The sequence below is a fragment of the Prinia subflava genome, chromosome 2, assembly GCF_021018805.1.
Source record: "Prinia subflava isolate CZ2003 ecotype Zambia chromosome 2, Cam_Psub_1.2, whole genome shotgun sequence".
In the NCBI taxonomy this organism is placed as follows: domain Eukaryota; kingdom Metazoa; phylum Chordata; class Aves; order Passeriformes; family Cisticolidae; genus Prinia; species Prinia subflava.
Window position 1 is genome coordinate 6,229,649 of NC_086248.1, and position 26,988 is coordinate 6,256,636.

The 26,988-nt window shown below is 39.9% G+C and overlaps 1 protein-coding gene across 2 annotated transcripts in view; it reads right to left on the reverse strand.

The window, feature by feature from the left end:
• Positions 1–332: 332 nt before the first annotated feature.
• The window catches only part of PTCHD4 (patched domain containing 4), an 81,411-nt gene continuing 54,755 nt past the window's right edge, over positions 333–26,988 (reverse strand). For both annotated transcript variants that reach the window (XM_063391818.1, XM_063391817.1), the window contains exon 3: positions 333–2,022. In XM_063391818.1, coding sequence (XP_063247888.1) covers positions 389–2,022 — 1,634 coding nt within the window. In that variant the 3' untranslated portion in view covers positions 333–388. The remainder of the gene's footprint in view (positions 2,023–26,988) is intronic.

Here is a 26,988-nt window from a genome sequence, read left to right on the forward strand (position 1 = left end):
GACAATTTTTTCAAACAAATCTGCCTTTCTCCCTAGTGTTTACTTAATGGTAACTCCTTTTATTCACCTTAGCTTTAGTCCTACATATGACATATTAAACAATTCCAATTAGAGCTACAGTTTGACACTCAGTAACACTTAATGGCCAACAGACTCTTCCCTGGTGGAGAATGAGGATTCAAAGGAAACATTTGAGATTATTTCACTTTCATTATTTTTGTTAAAAAAAAGTTTGCACCTTGAGGTGTCATCAATACCCCTTCTTGATCTTCTTTGCCTTGTCAGACTTGGCCAGCACAAGCAGCTGAGATCTTTGCTCTATTTTCCCTGCATCTCTGTGCAATGCTTTTTTAAAAAGAGAATATACTATTATATTTTTCTAAGCCTTTCAGACTGCTGTAACATGATCAGGATTCTCCTGAATCTCTATGCATTCGATCTCTTCTCGTTCCTTCCTTTTGGCCCGTTTCTTTTTCTTGTGGTGCTTTTTGGAAGGTGGGAAAAATGTTAGAAAGACGGGCAAAATAACAAAACAGTGCAGAAGTGTGCAACTGCCAGCAAGCAGCAAGCATTTGAACAGTGTGAAGGTCAAGTTTGAAGGCACAAAGAGAAGGGGGACCAACCCGATAAGGAAGGAAGAAACGTTCTGCAAAATGGCTGTCCCATGCTCTTGGAGGGAGTTCTTTATACACTGAGTTCGGGTGTGCTCAGTAGCTAATACAAATGTATAAAGCAGGGGTGCACAGTGATCTATGGCAAAATTCAAAGTGTAGATAAGGCACAGTATAGAAATGCAATCCATGTCTACATTCCACAAGGTCATCAAACCAAGGACACCCAGCTCTATTGAGGTGACACTGAGAATTAACCAGAAATTTCCCAGAGGGTGGATAACCAGGAAAAAGGTGAGTATTAACACCAGCAGGATGCCAAAACCAGAAATCAGGACAGGCATAGTTACTGATAAACCATAGTGGTCCATGAAGACAAAGGTAGGGTTGAACACAATGAACTTGATGCTCTGTATAAGAGAAAGTGGTCTCAGCTTCTCCAGCAATTCCACCGCTTCCCTCTGTGTGTTTTCACTAGTCCTGGCCACAAGATACAAACGAGAAGCAATTATGTTGTTCTCATCTCCAGCTTTGGAGAAAATGATGTCATTTTTGAAGTGCTGGAACTCTGGCTTTTTTAAAAAGGAGCTCTGGAGGATGCTGATAAAGTCACTTTTGTTGGTTGCACTGATATTACCCACTCGAAGGTATTGGTAATACTGTTCAATCCAGGACACGGTGTTGAACCCCTGGCTGAGTGTTTTTAGGTCTTCCTGCACAGTACCATTCCAGTACTCCAGAGGTTCGTAGATGTAGAAGCCTATCACGGGGCTGTAGTTGCTGAAATACTTTTGCTGTATGAGGGCATAGGAGACACTTGGGGACTCACTGGCAAGAAGGTTGATGATATTGGCTCCATCATTAATCTGTAAGCACCCCATAAAGGAGAAAGAGGCATAGATGAGATACAGTATCACCACAAATGGCTTGACATAGATGTTGGTAATCCACTCATTGTAGTGCTCTCGGAGGAAATGCTGGATAAAGTGGTGCTGGTACGGGTTGGTCTCGTGGTGGGAGGTGTGCTGATGGCCATCATTCATCATGGTCTGGAACCACACAGGTTTCCGGTCCAGGTATTCTGCCGAGGGGATTTTACAGCAGAAGATGCTGTGGTACCGGTTCTGCTCCAGCTGGCCAGCAAAGACCAGGCAGGAGCCAAAGAAAGAGAAGATGTAGAAGTAGTTCAACAGGATGGAGACGCACATGTTCTGGCAGAAGACTTTTACAGCTTCGATGTTGGTGAAAGGGCTTGCCCCCATGCCAAAGGCTATGAAATACAAGGAGCTTGTCATCGTGTAGGACACCATGACATCTGAGTAGGCATCTGCTACTCGGTCCTTGAATGGCAGATTCTCTCTGGTCCGACGCCATCCTGAAAGAAGTTCAAACACGCCTTTGGTTCCGTGACCTGGAATGAGGAAACAAAGTTTATATGTGTGCATATACATAGGGGGTCCAATCATCCCCCAGATGTTTCAACCTCTAGCAGTAAAAAAAAATTTAGTCAGCTAAATTTTGTTATGTTTTTGTCACTGGTTAAACAAGTGGAAAACTCATAAATGTCTGTCTAAATCTAAATACCGCATTCACTTGCAGGTACTTAAATTAACAGCCCAGATTTTCTAAGACTCCGAGCTAAGAAAAACAATGAAAACACTAATTGATTTTAATGGACATTGAATTAGTTCCCAAATGGACAGCAAATACAGGAGAACATGAAGTTTGGTTCAAGTCTGGGGTTCATTCCAAAAATTCCTCTTGTCATCCTACTATATCTTTCAAGGTCTAAGGGATTCAACTTGAAACACTTACAAATACAAGTAACATTTTCTTCCAAAAAGTATAAATTAAAGGGTGCTGTAGGTTGACACCGTTTGCGTTTTAGTTAAAGTGGAAACAGCTCCCTGCCAGCACCTTGGAATTGTTTCGAGGCAAGCACCTATCAGAGTTCATTTTTAAATATTGACATATGTTGGACCATTGAGGAAGCTAGATGTGACTTTGAGGAATACCCATATAAAATTCTGAGGGTGTCCAAGTCAGCCCGTTTTTCCTCTTGGCCACTTGAACAGGTAACAGGTAATGTTCTGTCAGAGCGGCCCAGGCCGGCCTGGCCCTGCCGCTCCCCCCGTCAGGCCGGGGAGGCAGCCGGAGGCCTGGAGCCAGCAGAGCCGGGGGGGAACCAGCAGAGCCAGGCCCCTGATAACACCTCTGGGCCCAGCTGGGCTGAGCCCACCCCGATTGCCATCGAGGGGTGGGCTGGGCCCCCTCTCTCCCTCTCCTCTGGTGACTCTGGGGCAGAGAGGAGAAGCTCAGCTCCTCTGAGGAGCAGGGGCTGGAGAAGCTGCTCCCCTGCAGAGATCACATTGACCATCGCAGGCCTGGGCAGATTTAGCCCTTTCTTGGCAACCTGAAGCTTTCAGAACTCCAACCCTTCCCCTGAGAGAGAGAAGAAGGAACATGTAGAGACACAGCATGATATAAAGTCAGGGAAAGAACTGATAAAGATTATTGGAAGAATGGATTGAGGAAGTGGACATTTCTGACTGGGCTTCTCTGGATGTAAACCATGGAAACTGGACAAACATATCCCTTCAAATCATGCAAAGATATGCATTTAGGGATATTTTGTTCAAATTTGTGTGTGGATTTTGAACAAAGGTGTGTATGATGGACTAAGTGATACTGATCTTGTAAGATGCTTGAACAGAGACAGAGATAAGTCCTTTGTGCTAGTGAAGAAGTAAGATATCTCTGTTCCCTGAGAAGAAGAACCCTTTGCTCCTTTGAGCTGTGCATCTTTACAAAGTGACACCCTAATATGCAAAAGTCTAGACCCATGACCCATAAGCAGCTAGGGAAACTGCTAATGGGAGCGGTCACAGAAGCAGGATTTTTACCAGGCAGCTGGTTTTTTGTGGCAGTTAAAACCCATCAGAGAACTGTTTCAAATTTTCAATGGGGAAATTCCATGGGACATCGAGAGAGACTTCTCTCCCAAAGTGATGAAAGATTATGTTTAAATGGTGAAACTACTACAGAGGGGCTGTTTGAGAAATGAGTGGTTGTGACTAAGAATGGACACCTGGGTTCTTCATATATGATAAAGGAAAAATTACACTGTAAGTACACATAACCAGAGTAATTTGTATCTCTGCCTACTGAGTGAAATTGGAACTTCTCAATGATAACACACAACTTTGCACACTATGAAAATTGACATGCTGGTAGTAATGATGGAGAGCAGAATACTGACTAAGCCATTGGTCCACATCAATTGTCTAGAAAATGCATGAGTTTATTTTCTATGATGATATCTGTGTCTCTTTCTGCTATCCAGAGCTTCTCCTGCTGACAAAGAGTTCTCTTAGCTCATGTGAGAGGACATTCAGAAAACTCAGATGTGGTCACTGTTCTGTGACAGGTTTTGACTTATATTCCATTCTTAAGTGTTTTAGGGGTATGATATTTTAATAAACTAGAACTTAATACAGATTTACTTTCATTTTACTTGTCACAGTCACAGTCTAGGAGGTCTACAGCTATTAAATTTTGTGACAGAATGGTAAAGTTGAAGCTGATTTAAATGGAAGACAAATAAATAACAAGTAAAAGTTATATGTCATGTGTATGTATCCATATTATGTGCATTTTGAAAAGAATATATGCATACATACACATTTTTTTTTTTACCATTAGAGAATTTCAGCTTGGGGGAAATCAAAAAGCTAACATTAAAAAAAAAGTTTAAAAATCTAATATTTAAAAACCCAAAGCTGTTGGTTTGGCTTTCAAGTAATAATTAAAACAATTAAAACTGTTAAAATGACAAATTTGAATTTGGATTAGAAAATGTTAAGCTCTCTGCACTTTGGATCTACCCTGAGAAAAGTCTTGCCAACATAAGCAGACACACTACCGAGCAGAAAAAGGAGTAGATTGGAGATGTTTCTGCCTGTTTGTGGACCTTCACTCTCTGTGGAAGAATTGCATGAACCAAAGAAGGCACAACACAAATTTTCTCAGCTCAAACCCAGAAATATGACAACAGGAGGTTTGCAAATAATCACGTGTGTGCAACGAAAGGTCTGTTGAGTTTGTCTTTAGATTTGTTTGGATTCATACAGCTGCTTATGTTGCCCAAAGCAGACTTCTGACAGCCATTCTAGACGGGGAAAATTACAGCATAAACTGTCAGGTTCTGTGAATGTTACCTGCTCTACTGCAGATCAGTGTCCCCAGTGAAAGATAAACATGCAGTAGTACAGAAGTTTTGCAGTTAGCAAAAAGCCTGTGTGGAAATACTTCTCTCCTATGAACCAGCCTCTGAGTTCAGGAGGGACCTTGAATTCCCTGGTAAGTTTAAGGTGAGTTGTTCAAATTCTCATGGCACAGCTGTCTTGAACACTGTCATTTTTGGGCCATCAAGCAGAAAGAACTGTCTCCTTCAGCTGAGTAAATCTGCAGAATCAAGTGACTTGAATGCAATTTTTATATGTTTATAGCAAGTGTTTAAGTCTCCTGCAGGGTGTGGACCAGGCTGGCTGGTCACCACTTCATGGGCCCATGTCCTGGCATGGCTTAATTCAATGGTGCAGAAACCACAGAACTATTTAGGTTGGAAGTGACCATTAAGTCCAACCATTCACCCAGCACTGCCAAGCCCACCACTAAACCAGTGCCACGTATTCACATCTTTTAAATGCTTTCAGGGATGGTGATTCCATCACTTCCCTGGGCAGTCTGTTCCAATTATAAGCTTTTCTGTGAAGAACATTTTCCTAATATCCAATCTATATCTCCCCTGGAGCAACTCGAGGCCATTTCCTCTGGTCTTACTGCTTGTTACCTGAGAGAAGAGCCCAACCCCACCTGGCTGTCCCCTCCTGTCAGGATGTTGTAGAGAGCAAGAATGTCCCCCCTGAACCTCCAGGCTGAGCCTCCCCAGCTCCCTCACCTGCTCCTCCTCAGACCTGTGTCCAGGCCCTTCCCCAGCTCCATTTCCTTCTCTGGACATGCTCCAGCACTGGAATGGGTGCAGCAATGCTCTACCAGCTCTGTCAACAATTAACAGCAATACGGACATTTCTCTCCTTATTCCAAAATCTCACTTATCTGCCCTCCTGTGATTTTATTCTCACAGTTGTACCTTTGCCATGTTTCTATTGTTATTAATTTATAACTGTTGATATATCACATTCTCAGTGATGAGTACCTGGGTGCATTTAACCTTGGGGTAGTTACACAACAATTAATTGAGAGAGGCTTTATTGTCAAACATGTGTGAAGGACTACTCAAGAAAATGCACTTATGTGTGTGCCCAAACTTGTAAAAAATAATGTTCAATATTAAAATGCTCTAATTAAACTCAAAGTTTTTTTGCAAATGGAACAAATATTATCTTAAGGAAAATATTGAAATTTATAGCTTTTCTGAGTATCAAACTTGGCACTGATTTTCCAATAATTGTTATTATACAAAAGTAAAATTTCCACTTATTCCCCTTTTACAAGTAACTTCAGTTCTATCACACAGACACAGGTATTGGGGAATACAGTGCAGTAATTCTCTTGTCGACACAAGAGGAAATCTTTGCCTGACTGGTTTTCCCATGTCATTGCTCTGACACCAAGTTATTCAGTCAGCCTCTGTTGCTCTCCCCAGGTAACCAGGTTTATTCCCTTCTCCCAACAAGGATACAAATCCATTTTTCCTGAACATTTTCTGACAGTTCTCGAGATTCAGACAACATAGTCATTCTATAAAATTCTGTTCCTTCAGCTTCATTCCCAGTGCCACAACAACACTGACAGTAGAGTTAAGTTCATTGAGCAGTTCCAGAAAGGGTCAGAAGGTCTTCGGCTCTGGGTCAAAACTGCCAAGTTTCTCTGGTACTAACATGACATGAATGAAGTACAGCAATTTTTTTATTTGCTGGATAGGAAATGGCCTATGACTACTTTAAAGGAAAGGAGACAAGAAATTTTTCTTCCATTATTTGTGAGGGCAGGAGAGCAAGTAAGGTAGGCTGCAGTGAAGATGGAAATAAATAATACATTTTCTGCCTCAAATTAAAAAAATAATTATGAGCAGATATTTAAAATAAGTTGGAAGAAGATAGGGATAGAAATAAAAAGAGTGAAATGAGAGATTAAAGAGCACTTGATTGAGTTAAATTCAATCAACCTGGAGAAATGAATTAATTAAAAGTTAAGCCACAGCAATCTCTTAACAATTAGAAATCATCTCAGGGGATAAATGTAGGTGGCATGGTCCAAAAAGAATGGAAAGAAGCAGCAATTTATCTTCAAAAAGGAGGACTGGAGCATTGTTTTGAACTGGGGCGTGATTTCTTTTATTGAATCATAGAAAGTTTTGGTTTGGAAGTCACCTTTAAAGTCATCTAGCTCCAGACCTCTTCTATGGATGACATTTTAGAAAAATGGAAAAAATAGGTTGAATGCCCTGGAGAATAAAACCAGCAAACAATAGTATTTTATTAGTACGAGAAAATCAAAGAGAAATTGAGTGAGTTGGATTTTTTTTTCTCCTCATAGACTGGAATGTCAGTGAGAACTCAACATAAAAAAGCTATAATGAGGACAAGAATCAAGTCTTTCTTATTTCTGCTTGGAGAAGAAACCATTGGTTTCATTTGGAATAATATCCCCAAGAACCATTAAATTAGATATCAGAAAAAACAAAGCTTTCTTTCTTTCTTTGAGCTTCATTAAACTCTGGAACACACAATCTAAGGAGGCAATAAAGTCTCCCTCATTGCAAGTGTAGAGGTTAGATTAAAAAATGTTATGTAGATGCTGGGTACATCCTGTCAGTACTGGGAGACAGATTCTGTTCACATTCCTGAGGTCTCTTACTTTTGTTCCATCACACCTTACTCTGTCTTGAGACACTTAAGATTTTTTTTAAGCATGAAAAGCAATCTGTCTTCAGTGTTTCTTTAAGCAAAGCATGCCCATTCAGCATTGAGCTGTTGCCTCTGCCACACTCAGTTTCTTTGGACAGGAGATTAATCTGCATTTATCACTCTTCATAATAGCCACTGATACCCCAGTCTGAAGCCATGAGGCTCTGCTGGAAGGAGAGCTGCTGGCTGCTGCCAGCTTTTGTAAACTTTCTAGGAAGGAAGATCAGGATGATTCTGCATTTTTTTTTTTTTTTTTGCACCAAGACATAAAGAACATTATTTACTGCAGTAGGTGATAGCAGACAATGTTGTGATAACCTTGTGGTGACTACATAATATTTTAAACAAAAAAGTCTTAGAAGTGCCATAGAACAGATTACTCAGCACTTCTGCACAGAGAAATCCAAGTATTGTACTCAGTTTTCATTAACAGCCACATGTAACTTGTATACAAAGGATGAGGAGGCAGCTTTCCTTCAAATTAGAGAGGTGGTCAAGAAGTATATTTTTACATTATAATTTTTTTGCTGTGAGTCTAATGGAAATAAACTTTACATTATTTTATCTAGGGGGTAACCACCTTTTTTTTTTTTCCCCTTGGTAATAGATAATTTATGTTCTAGAAAAAACTGCCTGGTTTTATCTAATAAATGCCCCATAATAGCAGGGGCCATGATCATTAGGAGCATATTGAAGCACAGAATCATGGAATCATAGAACAGCTTGGGTTAAAGGGGATGTTGAAGACCATTTAATTCCAACTCTATGCCATGGACAGGGACACCTTCCACCAGACCAGGCTGCTGGGTCTTTGGATTCTCTTATCCAGGTTTACTGATTTGAAAACACACCCAGTTTTAGAGAGTTTAGGTTCACATCACTTTTTTTTACAGAGAAACAACTTTGCATCTCAACACACTGCAGTGTAGGATGCATTTGTTGTTCTGCTAAATCACTAATATTAGTATCATTAATATTGGTATCCCCACTTACATTTAAAATCTGTAGCACAGAGATTAAGCAAATTAATCACAATCACCAAGGACTCTCTGCATCTCAGGGAGGGAAGAAGCAATAGAAAAAATTATTAAACCACTTCTTTATGAAGAGTCAGTAAATCCTTAGGGATTTTGATGTAGAAGGCAAAGAAAATTTGAAGCTTGGTCATACATTAGGTAGCAGTAGGAAATGTGTACCTTAATCCAGAGCCCATTCCATAAAGGTAAATCTCAGCAGAATGCATCCAGCTAAGAAGTGGACCCTAACCACAACACTGAGTAAAGTAATTCCCAGCTTGATTAAGGAGAAGGAAAAGATAGAGAACATTTGTTCAAACCAATCTAAAATGTAGGTAGGAAAAGAATGGTTTTAATTTTACATCTCTCTGGGTACTTGTAAAGTGATTTTAATTGAGTTGTTCACATAGTTCTATTGTTGATCATTTCTTCACTTAGTTTTGCCTTGGCTATTGTGCTGCTTTAGCGGTAACTGAGAGGGTTTGATGAGGCAGCTGTGGAGCTAAACCCCTCCCACTGTGGTTACTGGTTTACCCTTTCTCCAGAATCTCAGTACTGGAGGTGAAGTCAGACCTCAACCTGCCAGCAAATTGCCTGGGATGTTCAGACTTTGGGGACAGAGGGTCTAACTGTGTCAGTGATGTACTGATGAGTAGCATTGTCCAAAGGGAGGAGTGCCCTTGAGCCATAGGAATTTTCATCGGTATCACAGCATTTACATCTTCTGAATGCCACAGAGCTTACAGTAACTACAACAAAAAAATGAAGTCCAGTCAAGATCTCTTGCTGAAGCTCCTGCTGATTTTTTTTTTTTCACTAAACCTATACTTCTTCGTTGCACTTGGTACATGGCATTTGATGATATTTAAAAGCATTTAAACAGAGAAATTAAATCCTTTCTAGGTGCATTCTCTTGTAAGGTGACTACATGCACAAGTTCTTCTCTAATCAGATTATGTAGAAATGCTGACAGAGGGGTTTTACATCCTGCTGTGCCCTTCTGTCTTGAAAGGTATTCAGGGTAGAATTTTCCTTTTAAGTAACAGATCTCTATAGTAATAAATTGTCTAATTTAAAAAAGCTGGGTTTTATAGAAAGACTATTTAACCAAGTGTAATGAAACCTCAGCCAGCTGAGCCATCATCCTTACTGACAGAGACCTCAGGGAAATCTCCTGTGCTGTACAAGAGATTTCATTATTGCTAGATTTTAGCACTTCTGATAAACACAGAAAATACACTTAAATCCATCACAAATATCATCAGCAAAGTCAGTTATATATAATAGATATTTTGATTTCCTTAAAAATATTTCTGCTGGACTATGGCCACTTTGCCATAGGCCTGAACATGTCAATACTTCCAGCTTGCAAGTTTTGCTATATCCTCATTCCAGCATGAACCTCATTTAAAAAGTAGCCCTGCATCATGGGACACTGCTGTTAAAGATACAGACTATTCCTTCATGTGTACTCTGAGTAATTGCATTTATTTCTGCTTGCATGAGCACTTCTGAAAGCCTTTTAAATAATTCTGGGAATTTCCAACGAGACCAAAACATAAAAGCGTTGGGCTCCTCATGGGCATTTCATTGGAGCCTGGCAAACAGCAAGTCCATGATTGTTTGAGGCTGAGGAGCAGTGAGGAGAGAGGCAAACATTTGATTCTGTCTGGAGTTGGCTGCATAATTGCATTTCAGAAAAGCTCAGTATCAGCCTAACACTGCTCGCATGAAATTCTGCCAACTTCTCAACCACAGCTGCAGCTGTAGACACCTGTACAAGGAGAAAATGGTGTAAGGATGTAACACTCACAGCTGTAGTTCCTCCCTTGCCTTCCAATCTCCTAAGAAACACCAACTTATAAATTAGATTAACATCAATCTGTTTGAAACAGATTAAAAGTGGTTGTTCATGCTCTTTTAGTCTTCTTTCTGATATGTTCCCTCTTCAGGTAATTTGTTCCACAGACCTTGACAGCCCCCTCATTCTACCCTTTCCAATCCACCTCAAAATAAATGTCCCAGACTACACAAAGAAGCCCAAGCACAAGCAAGCAGCTATGGGAACTGAGCTAAATCACACGGAGATCATTTGCTTACACATCACATCCCTTTGGCACATCCTTGATCTTTCATCAGTTTCTGTCTCTCATTTTGCAGGCTCTCAAGGCAAACACTGCTATCCTTGTTTACACAGAGACCACCACAGTGGGACCTTGATCTTGATTTAAATTAAAAATAATTAATGCTAACAAGAATTTGGCATCTCTGATTTTGAATCTTATCCAGTTTTGGATCTTTCATACTGAAAAGACCTTTCCAGAGCTTCCCCATAAGCATCCCTGGGTAGAAGCCCAGAATGAGCCCTGGAGATGAGCCAAAGACCTGCTAGTCCAGACACAAACATGCTTCTAACTGATCTGTAGTGACACCTCATTGTATTCAAGGTTCATTTACTACAGTTCATTTTAAGGTCGAATTTTACAATTTTTCATGCCTAGAAACACTTTTTCTTGCTCAAAGGAACAGAAATATTAAATAGCAACCCCCCTGCATTGAAATAGAGCTGAATATGGAGAATGTTTCAATGGATGTGATTAATAACCGGGCTGCACACCTCATTAAGGGAGATTTACGTTTGAGCTAATGTATATGGCTTGCAAATTGTACATAAAGTTGGAATCCTGCTTAGTTTTCTGCTGTGCTTAGCAATGAATTTAAATGCTTTTTGCTGTTTCTCATTTAAGACTTTTAATGAACAATATAAGCAAGAACTGCACATAAGGTAACTGCTATTTATTGATGAGTTTAAGTGACATATAGAAGACAAGATAATGAATTTAGATTGAGTCTTAAATGAATTTACTAAATACTCATTTATGCTAAAAGCATAGGATGGATTTGTGACACTGGTCAGAACACTTTATCACCAGGATTTTATAATCTAGTAACATCTGAAAGAATAAGGTACTAGTGAAACTTGAGGAAGGAAAATGTTTCAATCAAGTGTAGATTCTGGCATCCAGCAAAAATAATCTGTACTTGAATCATTATAGAAACAATACATTTTGTCATTTGCAGCTTTCTGGCAAAGAGGGAGCAATAATGGATTCTTCAAAGAAAAGCAAAAAATGGTTAAATAGTTAGAAAAGTAAAAAGGTGTGAAAGAATACATGTCCAAAAAATGACCAGGGCATCTGTGCATTTGAGAGAATGAAGAGAGTGTTTGAAGGGAATGGGACAAATTTCTGGAGTTTTATGCATGAGGCAAGTGTAAAATGTTATCAGTGATGGGACCCAACTGTGAAAGGAGAAAATTTTTTAATTTTCAGTTATAAGATATATTTTTCTGCACAATCTGAAGTTTCTGAACTCTAAGATTCTAGACATAACAAGCTATAAGAAGAAAAGGTTCACTCATCACTTTTCCCAGTGAAATTATTCATTGTAACAACCAACGTCCCCTTCCTGGAACAGATGGAAAATCACCTGGGAAAAGTTTTGTGGGGATTATTCTCCCTTTGAAAGGGATATAGTCACTCTGATCATGAATATTTTTCATACACCTCCAAAGTCTAATGGGGCACCATCTTTTCACAGTGACTGCAGTGCTGGAGTTAACTTGGTTTGAAACACCAAAGAGAGTGAGTGCTGCATCTTGGCTGAGGCTCATTTTCAGTTGCTACCCCAGGGACAAGTTCTAGCTGGGTAAAGCAGGTTTAGCCTCTACCTTGATAGTTACCAGGTCAAATCGTATCAAATTCCTACACTAATAATTCCTATTTGGAAATTACTCCAGCTGGTGACACTGTGGTGCAGAGCACAACGCCTCTGTTCCTCTCCTGGCCAGAGATTTCCACCTAGACTGCTTATCTTGATGTAGCAGCACACCTTTACTGCAATGAAGAGAGAGCTTCAGAGCAAAGGGAATGAACCTGTCTGCTGACAGGGGGATATTTTTAACAGTGTTGTTAGTGCAGGATTTGCTGACATTTGTTTACTTCAGAAAAGGGATGGGAAGGCAGAGCAGGAGGCGACATTGGCCTTTTGCTTCTGTTTGCTGGGAGTGAAGGAAATACAGGGACTGACTCAGCTATTTGAAAAATAGGTATTAAATCTCCCTTTCCCTGCCCAAAAAGCCCCATTCCTGTACTGCATAGGAACGTGGAAAAGGCTGCTCCACTGCCCTTGCCAAGCCGGGAACGGCATTGGGATCACTGCAGCACCAGGGCTCTGGCTCAGGCTGTCCCACCAGTGGGGCTGCTCAGGCTGGGAAGCACCCTGACATCCTGACATCCTGACATCCTGACATCCTGACATCCTGACATCCTCACATCCTCACATCCTCACATCTGGCTGCTCCAGATCACAGAGAGATGCCAGGCAGCTGATGCAGCACAGTGGCTGCTGCCCTGCTCTGTGAAACACAAACTGAGCTGCTCACACAGCAGCGCTCCAGGGGAGCAGCAGCCCCCTCCCATATTGCCAGTGTGTCTCTGTAAATCTAGCCAGGTTCACAATACAGGATGTGTAAGCTACTTGTATACTATTTATCAGACAGCAGTGACAGAATGTTGTAGATGCAGGAATTAATTCAGAAAAGCTAGAAATGCCTCTTCACAGCCAAAAACCTTTCATTGGTATTTCAAACCAAGTTAACTCCAGCACTGGCTCTACAGTCACCGTGAAAAGATGGTGCCCCATTAGACTTTGGAGGTGTATGAAAAATATTCATGATCAGAGTGACTATATCCCTTTCAAAGGGAGAATAATCCCCACAAAACTTTTCCCAGGTGATTTTCCATCTGTTCCAGGAAGGGGACGTTGGTTGTTACAATGAATAATTTCACTGGGAAAAGTGATGAGTGAACCTTTTCTTCTTATAGCTTGTTATGTCTGGAATCTTAGAGTTCAGAAACTTCAGATTGTGCAGAAAAATATATTTATCAGGCAGCAGTGACAGAATGTTGTAGATGCAGGGATTCATTCAGAAAAGCTAGAAATGCCTCTTCGCAGCCATAAACCTTTCCTTGGACCTAAGGGTTTCCTCTCATTAGACAAGGGGTTAAAAGCAAAATGAACCAAAGAGAGAAGGAATGACTTGTCTGATGACTGGAATAGAATCATTCTCCTTAAATTTCTTCATGCAGTTTTATTGAGAAATGAAAACGGCAAAACATATTGATGCTCTGCCTGCTGCTCCACAGCTTGCAGCTACACTTGTACCAAATTGGTTCAAAACCCTGTAACACTAATATGGACTATTCAGCAAGTTAAAAGAACTTGCACACATTCATGGAGGAAAATTGCATGGAAAGGGTCATTGAAGTCAGAGATAACATATTTGGATGCAATGAGCCAAGAAGCAGCAGGAGCCTGGGGGAATGTTTTGGGAGAATCTGACTTGATGCTTTACCTGTTGAAATCCCCATTTTTAAAGCACTTGCCATTGGTTGCTATCAGAAATAGATGTAGAGCTAGATAAACCCTTTGGCCTCAGTCAATCTGAATACTTTTATGTTTCTTTGTATTCATGGGGCTGACTGCATTAAAATTCAAATGCACAAGAAGCATGAATTAAAGTTGTGCAGCTCTTCAGGACTTTAAATCTGGCTATAAAATTTTTTCCTTTACTAATTTTAGTATTGTAGCAATACCATTTAGAAATCTAGCTTTGAATTGATACAAATATTTGCCACTTTCACTGCCTAGTCTCAGGTCCGATTTACCCTTGGCACCTCTGCAAAGCAGTGATTAAAAATTGATTATTTTGCTGTGGGATGATATAACAGTGCATACATCGATTCCCTTGTGTACTATATATATGAATGAATATCATGACCTCTGTGAGATTGTTGTGGGTATTACACCAATTTTATGGCAGGGAATTTGAGGCAAAAAGAAATCTAGCTTTAATCTATCTAGCTTTAAACTGTCTAGTTTTGAGCCATCATAAAGATCCACCAGCAAGCCCATGGTATTGACCAGCCTTGCTGTTCTCATGTAGCGCAGGATTTTTATTGCTATTCATATACTCAAAACTAGATATCAATCAATCAGTGTATATATCTTACTTTGGAAATTCATACCTTGGGTGTTGGACCAAGACACAGAAGAAGTAAACCATATAAACCCGTAGATATTTATTAAAATATGCACTTTCCCAATTTTTAAGATAGTACATAACTTTTGCTTTTCCTGTGAGCCTTGACTCCTTCCCATGTTGTTTTTCAGACTTTCCAAGTCTTTCTCAAGGCTGTCACCAACAAAGGACTCCTACCCCACACGGCTCTGATTCACTCCCCAAGTCACTGACCAGAGGACTCCATAACGAAATGGAATTAGACCAAAAAGCTCTTTCTCAGTTTTGTAAGGCATGGCCTCACCCTCAATCTGTTTCTCATAAACTGCTGAAATGGTTGTAAATAAAGCACAAGAGGAGCTTTCGTTTCATGGCAAAACTCCCACAGCCATCTGACATGCCCAGTGTTGCTATCAAAAACATGAGTGGGTTGGTTTGTGCAGGACTTAAAAAAAGCCTCTTCCAGTCAGCAGCATTTAGCAGCTCATTAATGTATCTGAAACCTGACCTTTAGCAGCCCATCCCAGGGGGAGGATCATTAAGCTTTTCACTTAATTATTATTCTGGCTAAACTCAGCCTGAAAATTTAAGGTCAAACTATAGTCTTGAAACAATATATGAGACACCCTTCTGTTTTGGAGAGAGTTGTTTTTGATTGGAATACTAGGAGCACTGAGTCAGCTGGCTGCCCTCCCTTTTCCCATTATTATTTTGAATATCCATATTTTGAGATGGGAAAAATTTTGGGCATGAAAATAGTTCGAACATGTGTTCTCCTAGCACATCAGGAGTCTGGAGAAGGAGTGCTTTCTCTGATGAATCTTTTGTTGTGCATATATCCCTATGGAGGTCATTGGAGATTCCTAATCTGCATCCATTCTAATGAATTAATTATTTCTAGGGTTAATTTTCTGTCACAGAGGCCAGCTGGTGCAATCTAAGCATGTAAACGATGATGTGTTACTCCTTTAGCCTTTAGAACCGAGTGGCCATGCACAAACCTTAATTTACACCTGGGAATTATTTGGGAAAGTGCCATAGACAGAGTAAAAGCATGCCAGGGAGCACTCAAAAATTTAATATTGTATAGAAAAGCACAGCCCTGGCTCTGTTCTGTTTTCTAGCAAAGGCTGTGGCCAAAGGATGATGATATTCTGCCACTGCAAGTACAAAAAAATCACATTGATGTTGAATTTCTGAGTTCTGTTGAGGTACCATGCTTATATCTATAAACTTGTGGGGGTTAATAAACTTAATCCTTTTGTGGGCATGACAGGAAGCACAGCGCTAATTCAGTTTATCACATTTTTATAGCATCTTCACATTTGAAAGCATCTTCAGCTGGTGGGAGGGCCAGGGGCTGCTTTGCTTTATAGGGTGACTGACACAGCAGTACTGCTTTAGGACCAAACCTTCTGCTGCCCATCGCTCCCACTTGCCTTTACTGTGTGCATTCATTAATTTCTCTGACCATTAAAACCTGCATGGTAACAGGAACTGAGGAGACAATCTCTGCCTCTCTCTCCATCTGATACACTGCTCCAGCTATCCTTCCTCCCTAAAAAGTCTGATTACCCCTAATAAGCCCAACACTATGAGAGAAAAAGGGAGAATGAGGAAACTGCTGGATCAAACTACTTCAAACACTTAGTTTTTAGTGCTTTTGATACACTTTAAAATGTTGCATTGTCAGTCATTGCAATGGGGGAAAGGCAGAGATAACCCAAACCAAGACCACAGATCCCATTTAATAGCTTGGTACATGTAACAGATGTATGAAATCAGTAGAGAAGCAGCCTCCTAAGTTTGTTACCAAAAGATTTTGCTTGTGAAGCTCAGAAGAAAGAAAATTATAATCTATGCCAGGAGCAAGGTGCGGACTGTTCCCAATGAATCACTGATCTTATGGAATGCTTCATTTTACTACTTTTATGTCAGCAAAGCTTTCTGAGAAGCACTTCACAATGTGCTCTCAGTACCATGAATTCACTCAGAAAGGCAAATAACAATAAATATAAAATGAACTATATTTGTAAATCACTGCAGTTTAAGTGTGGGACAGAATACAAAGTTATGCTTTGTTTTAGAAAGAGATTTTAAGATTGCTTGCCTCCTACAGGAACCCATATATCAGTTTATTTTAGTTGATTGCTTCTGAGAATGTTGCCCATTCATCCCAGCGATGACATAGCAAATTGCTCTTTCCCTTCAGTTTTAAAGAACTAAAAATGATTTTAGATATTGTCATGAGTTATCATTATAAGACTGAGCCAGAAATTTGTACTGTTTCAGTCTATATCTCTCAAGCTGATAAATGGCTGTTATAATGGTGTTTCCATTCATAAGGCTCCAACTGCACAGTACAAGCTTAAAAGATTGCTAAATACAAACCAGAACACTCTGGCAAAATATAAAAATATTTCAGCAAGGAATATTAAAATTCCTTTTCTTACAACAGTTTTATCTGTGGTCTGTAAAATATCCCCTGTGTGGAAAGTGGAAGGTGCCCCTGCCCATGGCAGGGGGTTGGAACTAGGTGATCTTTAAGGTCTCTTCCAACCCAAACCATTCTATGTTTCTGTGATTTTGAAATGTATTTTTTCAAGAAAAGCAGTAATGAAAACAGAAAATGTTCCTATAAAATGTTCCCACTAAAAAATTGCTACACAATCTGCATGTTTGTAACCTCATTTTAGATTTAATGTTGTTATTTCATATGAAATGCTAATGATAAGTATATTTTCATTTTAAATGTAAAGACGAAAGCTTCACATAACCATGGAATTCTGCTGCTCTAGCACCAGATCACTGCAGTCCTGTGCTGTTTTCTCAGGCAGAAATGTTACTGACTACCTCAGCCTTCTCCTGTCCTGGTGTTACCAGTTTGCCAATATTTTTTATCAGGGGATTATGCCTTCCTTGACCTTCTTTTTTTTGGTCAACATGTCAGTAGTAGCCTTTCCTGTTAGTCTTTGTGTCTTGAAGTAGCCAAGTTCAGCCAAGTTCAGCCAAGTTCAGCTCCAGGTGTCCCTTGGTCTTCGCTCACCCCATCCTGAAACAACTGTGTCCTATTATCTTTCCAGGATACCTGTCCCTGCTTCCACTGCCTTTACAATTTATTCTTGCCTTTTAGTTTGACCCTAGTCAGCCAGGCTGGTCTCCTGCCTTCCTTTCCTGATTTTTTGCACCTGGGGATTGCCAGGTCTTGTGCTTAGTGGGAGATATCCTTAAAGATCCTCTAGCTCTGTTCTGCTCCCTAAGGACAGTTTCCTGTGGGGTTGTATGGACTAGCTCCTCGAAGAGCTGGAAGTTTATTTTCCTAAACTTCAGGGGCTTATCTTGACTCTTCACCTGATCCACATCTCCTCCATCTCTGCTTCCTCCCCTGTCTGTTCTGAACAGCCTTTAGCCATGGATAGCCATGGTCATGGGATTCATCCCACCAAGTTTCAGGGATGGCTTCTAGGTCACAGCTTTCTGATAGCATGGTGGCTTCCAAATTCTCCATTTTGTTACTGAAGCTGGGTGGGGAGGCATTCATGTAGAGGCACTTCAGCTGGGCTTCCTAAAGGAACACCTCTTAATTCCTTAGAGATATTTCCCTGATAGTTCCCTTTTGGCTTCTGTAACTGCAGGGGACTCTGGGTTTTTTCTGCTGCATTTCAGATTTCCTGTAAGTGGCTCTGGTGTACTCATCTCAGAGCAACAAGCTGAGGGTTCTGGATGGCACTGAATCCCTCTAACCCTGGCATACCATCCCACAGCTTGTCATGTGCAGGGCAGATATTATCCTCCTTGCCCTTCAAATCTCTTGTCTATCTGTAAATCTGCAGGTGTCTGTCTCCTTCCATTGACCCAGGGGAAGCTCAAGGAGACAGAGCTTCAGTTGTCAACAGCTCAGTTATGGCAGGTGGGATCAATCCAGGTCTGTGTAAATAAGGACCACAATTATCTCTGAGGAGTTTGCTCCTTTGGTGAGGTAGGGATTTGTACTGAATCCAAGGAGGTGGCTGGCAAAGCTGAATTTCCACATCATGAAGTGATCAAGCAGATGCTCTCATTTTGGCTGCGGTGTGTTGGGGTTGACTCCATGGAGTCTTCTCAGACAATATGTGCCCATACAGATGGAAAGATGTTGTGGAATTATTACTGTTACGAGGTCTGCCTTCTGCATGCCAACAACAGCTACAAGAGATGCCCTTGCACAGTAAAAAGAGCAATATCTGATTAGGAGGGAATAAAACAGTGGCATCAGCAGACCATACAAATGTTATGGTTGCAACCTGCCAAGAAACCTGCTGTCAATTAATTTTCTCACAGAAACAATTCTGCAGAAAATTTTTCTGTGCCTTTGTCACTAAGGGAACGATGATGATGGCAGATTTCATTACTTCTGGAACAGCAGACTGGGAAGTGGTGTGTCCAGGCAGACTTGTCAGCAGCCCATATGAAGGCAGGATGGGTTCATATATCTCCTCTTTGTCTGTTGTCTGAGCTCTCATATATAAACTAAGTAGAACAAGGCCCAAAATGCTCATTCTCCTATACTGACCTTTTTTTTCCTCCTTTTTTCTTTTAACAGAGGTGGTTGACAGACCTTTCTTAATTTCTCTTTGCAGATTTGTTTGTTCAGATGTAATTTTCTTCTCCTCCAGGGTCCAATCCCTAGTTGAAGGGTGTCCCCTAGCACTTAGTGACTTCCCCTGATTCTTCCAGCTTGTAAGAAAACCCAATCCAGCCTTGCTGTGAATGATCTCTCTTCTTCTGTGACACCTATTTGTCTCCAAGAGCAAAATAATGAATGCTGGTCAGTTAGTCCAGAGCTTGCCTTAAACAAAAGGCAAACTTCTGACGGAAATCACAAGTTTTCATCCAAAGAAAGCAGGGACTTTAAGTTCTTGGACCACAAGAATGAAGAATCTAAATTTAAAATATGAGGGTATAGAAGATACTCAGGGCCCTGTTTAGCCTATTCTCTCAGGTTTCTTAGCCAGGGTACTTGTTCACACCTCCACACACTTCCACAAACCCTATCCCTTGAAAAAGGACTTTGGAGAGACTCTAACCTGCACAGGCACAATTTGACTTGAATATTGACTTGAAGAAGCAGGTAATCAAAATTATATAACTGCAAACCTTTTTATTGTGGTTATATGCATCAATTTCTATCACTCCTCTTCATGTCACCTTCCTCCCTAACTCTTTTTTTATATTAAAGTGAAAGGATTTCTTTAGCCTTGTTGGTAAGTATTCAGCACTGAAAAGAGTGTCTTAGTCTTATTTGAGAGTAGATAACAGAACAATGAGTAATCTTGGTGGGATTTTCTTTTATCTTTATTCTTTCAGGATTGAATTGCTGCCATTACATCTCACTCTAGAATAAAATAATTGTTAAAAATTGGGAAAGACTTCTCAGATGGTCCAACCATTAAATCAGCCCTGCAATGTCTACCACTAAACTGTCTCAATCATTGCATCCACACACTTTTTATGCTTTTGGGGATTGTGACCCCATCACTTCCCTTGGCAGCCTATTCCAATGCCTGACAATCATTTCAGTGAAGAAATTTTTCATAATATCCAATCCAAACTTTACCAGGGAAGCTGTTTTCCCTTGCCTTCATTTCTGACCCCCACCTGGCTGTCCCCTCTTGTCAGGGAGTTGTGCAGAGCCACAGGGTTCCCCTGAGCCTCCTTTTCCCCAGGCTGAGCCCCCCCAGCTCCCTCGGCTGCTCCTCCTCAGACTTGTGCTCCAGACCCTTCCCCAGCTCCGTTCCCTTCCCTGGACACGCTCCAGCCCCTCAATGTCTTTCCTGTCATGAGGAGCCCAAAACTGAACTCAGGATTTGAGCTGTGGCCTCACCAGTGCCCAGCACAGGGGACAGTCACTGCTCTGGTCAGGCTGGCCATACTGTTGCTGGTACAAGTTGCTGTCTTGCACCATGAAGTTTCGTTTTGGTTTGCAATAAATTTACAGAGTCCAAATGTGCCAGGTAATTTTTTTTTGAAGGAACACACAATTCATTCCTTTCCCCTTCTTAGGAGTTGGCTTTAATAGTGCCTTTCAATGCCTAAATCAAGTGAGATAAGACAAAGTGAGAGAGCAGAGAATGTCTCATTTGAGGATTATGTCACTCCTCTGGGACTAAATCCAGTGACATTTCAAATCAATCACTGATTTAAGGAATATTGCCAGGATAGAATAACATTGCCTGGATAGGCACTGCCTCCCCCAGAATGCTTCTGCTGCATGGTGATGAAGAGACTGTGCTGGACTGTGAACCAAGTGGGCACTAATTCTCTCAGGTAGACAGGGAATTAACCCTGGAACTGGATCTAAGCAAGTGTAGGTGCTCTTTCCATTGATCTACTGACAGAAAGGAGATACTTTTCATCATTTGTTAATGTAGGGCTTTTTTTCGTTTCCTTTGCTGTTATTTTCCCAAGATTTTAAAAAAGGGATTCAGGCCAAATTGAACATTTTATGTCAAAGCCATTCCCTTTTTTTCCTTGTCTTTTTCTGGCAAGAAAACAATAGAGAGTCTCATGCAAGTTTTTCAAACTTGAGAAGCTCCAAATTGTGCCTGAAGTTTTCAAATGCATGAAGGACTTCTATAGAAAATCTCTTGGTATTAAATGTAAGTTGGTAGACTTCAAAAACTGAAAACAACTTCAAAGAAATATTTAGAGAACTGTGAGAAGAACCTAGACATTTGTAAAAGAACAGCCTTAGTAAACCCTTCCAAATGAATTCTAAGTACTGTAGTACACACACTCCTACTCCAACCTCTGAGATGCTCACCTTGTTCACGTTCATTTTTCAGTCCATAATGAAGTAAAATAGGAAGGAACCAGCTCAGTGGTCCCTCAGTTCCTACCCCCAGCTGATTTCTCTGCAAGGCTGAACATGGAATGTCCTCATATTTGTTGTTTAGTCTTCAAAAGCATTGAGACAAGGGTAGGCACCAGAGCTTCCTCTTTAGACAAAGAAATGATTAATTGGATCTTAAAATAGGTGGGATGGATTGTTCTCTGGGGACTTCCACTTCACATCAGTGACTATTGAGGAAGTCTAGAAGTTTAATTTTCAAACTGATAGGTTAGATGACATTTTAGTGACTCTTAACATTAAAGAGGTAATTAAAAATGTATGTAGATGTCTAAACTGACTGATAGACATCTAAGTAATTTCTCCTTCTACCTCAAAGACATCGTAAAATTTTGAAATTTTCTCTATCGTATGCATGTGTAGACATATTTGACAGTTTTCCCTTGGAAACTTTTGAAAATTTACTACACTCAACTTCACAAATGTCACCTTAACAATTTTCTTGAGAATTTCTTTAACCTAAAACTGCTGAAGAAGCACTGACAGGCTATATGCAGAGAAAGATGAGTGCACCAAGCTAAATTACTATTGAAGCAACTTTTTATCTGCTTAAAAATTTACTGCAAATCAGCCTGTAGTTTACTGCAGGTTTCATGTAATAGAGTATGATTAGAAACCCATACTGAAAAGTCCACTGTGATAATTCTGAGGTGGGAAAAACACTGAACATAGTAGACATTTATCTTATAATACCTTTAACTGAAAAGCACTAAGAGTGAGGCTTTGGGCTTTCACAAATTGTAGTCAATAACTTTCATATTAAATCCTCAGGATTTTGGTTCTTTATGAGTCATTTTACTGAACAGGTCTTTTTCTCTAAATGGGGCTTTTGAATGTTGTGGGTTTTTTCTGTAAATCAAGAAATTTTGGGGGTTTTTATGTACGTCTTTGACATCAGTGTAGTTTAATGATCACAACATTCTGAATACCAGTGTAGGTGTGGGGGAAATCAGGCTGATAACATCAATGATTGACTGCAGCAGTTTTTTATTATTTGGGAAATATTACCCATGATAGACACAGGTGTAGAACTGTGATTCAAGAAGGGGGAATGCCTGGAGGACATGAGCAATTTCTCATGGTGTCAATATTTCCATCACAAGTTCTGATACGACTGTTTCATTTTGTTCTTCCCAAGGTATGGCAATTACTGCAGGGTGTCAATTAAAAATATGACAATTTCCTGGGAAATGTGCCACATATTAAGCAGAGGCATATGGCACATGCAAGACATAAAAAGCACATGAAAACAGATTAATGATCTGGCATCCATTATTTATGGGAAAATGAAAATATAAGAATCATTAAAATAAGTCACCTTGTATGTCTTTACGGTCAACTGTGTGTTTCCTCACCAGGGAAGGATATCAAATTTATCAAATGCGACCTTTCTTGACAAATTCATGTTAACTCTTTCTTATCACTTTATTATCCTGCCAGTGCTTGCAAACTGATTATTCAACAACCTTCCTCTCTGTCTTTGTGGCTTTCACAGTTATGTTGGCCAGTCTCTAAGTTTCTGTATCTTTCTGTTTATGTTGCTATTTAAAGGTGTTTCCTTAGCCCCATCTTCTGGGGCTTACCTCCAAAAGTTCTAAGGGAATAACTGCTAAAGTTTACAAGATCATTTCAGGTAGTCTCTCAAACCTTTGGAAATTAATTTTCAGCAGGCTCTGCTGGGTTGGAGACATTTTCTTCCTTGTCAACATATGGTTACACAAAATCATCAGGGACTCCATTCAGGTGCCAAATCATAAGAATATTCAAGGTATCCAAACATGCCTCTTAGATTCATGCTTGTAGAAGATTCATACTCTTGGAAAACTGTACTGAGTCCTGAAAGTGGAATACATTTGATCAACTGAAAATAATCTCCTTAGCCCTCTCCTTGAAAGTCTATTTGTCCAGACTGATCAAGATACTTAGTTTGTGTTATGGTTGGTGTCATTCTTATTCCACCTACTCCCAGCGAGACTGGGCCTGAGTTGTCAGGACACACCCACTGCTAGACTGGATCCTTCACTGCCCATCTACCAATGTGCAATTATGTGGAACTCCAGATTTACCCTCTTCTTGACTTAAAAAATAAACTATAAATGTAGCTCTGTGTTGTGATTGATTCATGTCTTATATAAAGAGATCAGAAATAAATCATATAGTCATTTTCTGTTCTCCTGGCCTGCTTTGATTTCAGTTTTTGACAGTGATCACTTTAATGCCCATTTCCCACTGATTGTATCTCCTATATTCATATATACTCTGGTTATCCAGCAATATTCCCCTTTATCAGCACCAGCTGTCAGTCATTCTCACTATATTATCACCTTCCCTTGTAGCTCCCAACTATCTTCTTATATTTTATTGAAAATGGAGACAAGATATCTCAGAGCTGAATCCAACATGCACCGAGGTATTTTTGCTACTGTCTCTACTGAAATGTGCTGCAGGTTATTGTAACCCAGGTTTTCAAAGCTGTGCTATGCAGTCATTTTCAGTGGGTACCTCTATATCATTACATTAAAAAATGTCCTGGAATGGACACCCCAAAACTATTTGCCATATTTCTGATTGGCAGAAAGGTTTCATCTGGGCCAAGAAACATTCTCATAAATAGTTCCCAGGCACAGCTGAGGATGTATTATAGGCCAGGAACTGTTCCCAATAGGAAATTTGGATATGGACACTCTCTTTTGAAGGCTGGGAGAATTGAAACATATGGATGTTGTCAGATAATGCCAGCTGGCTTCCAGGATGAAGAATCAACAGTGGCACAGTCTTGCTAACTGCTATGGATACAGCCATTGCTTCCAGAGATGGAAGATAAATAAAACTAAGAGGATGGGAATCTGAGCTACAAAATATTGGTTGTTTCCTTTTTTGCTTCCTTGCTCCATATAGATTCTACTTAGGATTGAATTGACTCCATTTTCTTCCCTGGAATTTCATGCATTTATAAAATATGTGGAGTGAGGTCATCTGAGCACAGATAACTGTGAGCTGTTTAGACACTTTTTATCCACAAAAGAGAAAAGCTTTCATTTCAGTCTAGTAAGTCTTCTAAATCAGGACAGATGAATTATGACCCAACAGTGCATATTACATCCCATTGATTACAAAGAGAACCTGCAATGACCTGTTGAGGGAACCATCTCAGAGTGCTGTACTGTGTATAACTCACACTTTAGTTCTCTGGGCTTCTGCAAATTTCAGAATTTCAGTTTTGCCTACTAATGTTTTTTTTAAGCTTTTGCTGCTCAGCAAGAGTTAGCTGACATAATAATACTGAAACCAAGAGACTCAAACAGATTAAAACAAGCTCAGGATAAGTCTGCTGTCTTTCAGGTTTTCTGTGATAATAAATTATTTATGCAGTGTAATTATTTTTTAGTCTTCATTAAAAAAAAAGTTCCTTTATCTAGTTACCTTATTTTTTTCCTGCTTTTTCTAGTTTGCACTTTGTGTAGGAATTATGATCAATGTACATCTTATCTATGAGCCTTCAGGACCTTCCCATTAACTTTTTACTGTCTTAATGTTTTTATGTTTCAGAGCCTAACAAGTCTAAGGCCTTCCCAAATTATTCTTTTCTGTAGATGAGAACCAAAGAGCTATAACACAAACTTCTCCTTGGAGTAGTAAATTCAGTCATGTATTAATAAACATTCACTCTCAATTCACTCCTTGCCTTTAAACTCTGGAATATTTCTCCCCTATTAGTCAACAGAGACACCCAAGCTATCTCAATTCAATTCCTTGTTCAGACTGTCAGAATAAATAATTAAGGCAGTTCAGTAATCCTGTGCTTTTTTCTCCCTGTAACTGATTGGTAGAGGTGTCTTATGAATAAAAAGCCTCTGATTTTTCCTAAACCTTCTAAGGTGCAGAGAAACTTAACCCTCACCTATCAGTGGACTAAGATATCAAAATACTTTTAAGGTTTTGCATTTTTCTTATATCCAATTACCTTTCCTGGGCTGAGAGTCATTTCCTCTCTGACTTGAAGGTCTAGAGAAGATGTTTGGTTTATTCACAGGTTTTGCTTTCATGTTGCTGGATGGGCAAGCCTTAAACATCTTTGCTGATACACTACTCCTTGCAGAATAAAAAAAAAAAAAAAAGGAAAAAAAAGAAAAATTAATCTTTCTTCTGGGAGGCAGCAATATCCTGCAATGGATGGAGTTGTCTGTTATCCTTTAAAATAGAAAAGGGAGATACAAATCTCATTTAATGCCACACTATTTCCACTGGTTAATTAATCTAATTTTCTCACCTTTTTCTCCTCCCTTGTCAGTCATTATTCTCTTTCATTGCTTGCAAATGGACTCTATTAATTGTTTCATGCAGATATCATGGTCTGGCAATGATGGCCTGTGTAACTCTTGCATGAGGTGCCAGACAAACCCACAAGTCCTCTCCAGTTCTCCAACATCAGATACTTTTCTGGAGCAGAAGCCCCATATGAAGTTCTCTCCCTGTCAGGTGAAATTTCCAATTTATACTCGTGCATTCCAACACTTATCAGCTTGGCATTAAGAGTCCTGGAATGTTTTCATTCCCAGACCTGGTACCAGGCTCAATAGTTTCAAACTGTTGAACTGTTTGCATTGTTCAACCATTGGAAAACATTCAAAGAAATAAAAGCTTTCTTCCTAGAAGAAGAGTTTGAGCTTCCTTGTCAGGGCTACCATGACAAACTTGACATAGGAGAGGGACTTAGGTGCTCTCCGTGTGTAGATTTACTACTTAGGAAGAGGAAAATATGCAAGATAAATATTTGACAATGACTGGGGTAAGTTCCAGGAGCAGAAGCAGATAAAGTAGATAAGAAGTTAATATTGACAGCAGTAGTTGTCAAATAGGAAATACAAGTAAGTGTGGTTGGGTTTTTCATTGTTGTGTTCTCTTTTATGTCACATTAAAAAATTGTGGAAGCAAGAACTGGATCTTCTGTTCCAGAAGACTGGAATGATCCAAAGGCTCACTGGTTTGTGGAAGAACCTGAACATGTTTGGAAGTCACTCTTAGCAGCATGAGAAGGCACTAGGTTCCATAAGTGGTGTTTCTTTAGCCTATGTACTCATGGGTGATGTCCCCCTCTGCTGCCTGCCTCTCTCCACTACTGCAGTTCAGAGAAATTTAATATATTCGGCCTTTTTCCTTGAAAGGCAAGAAAGTGCTCCACCTCTTTCCTCCTCCAGCTTGCACATCACATTGCCTTATTTATTTTCTTACTGCAACACATTCTTAGGAAGAACAAGCTGTCATTGAAATAGAAAGTTCTTGGTTCAAGATGACAGTGCCCCAAGGTGAATTATTTTCTAAAGTAGTATATGCTTTATAATAAAAGCAGAATCTGTCTGAACTAAGGTGTCTGGAAGTCAAGCTTTCAATCAGCATTCAGCAAAGCCTTTCTGTCAGATCAGCAAACATTGGCAGAGTCTTGTATATATCAGGAAGA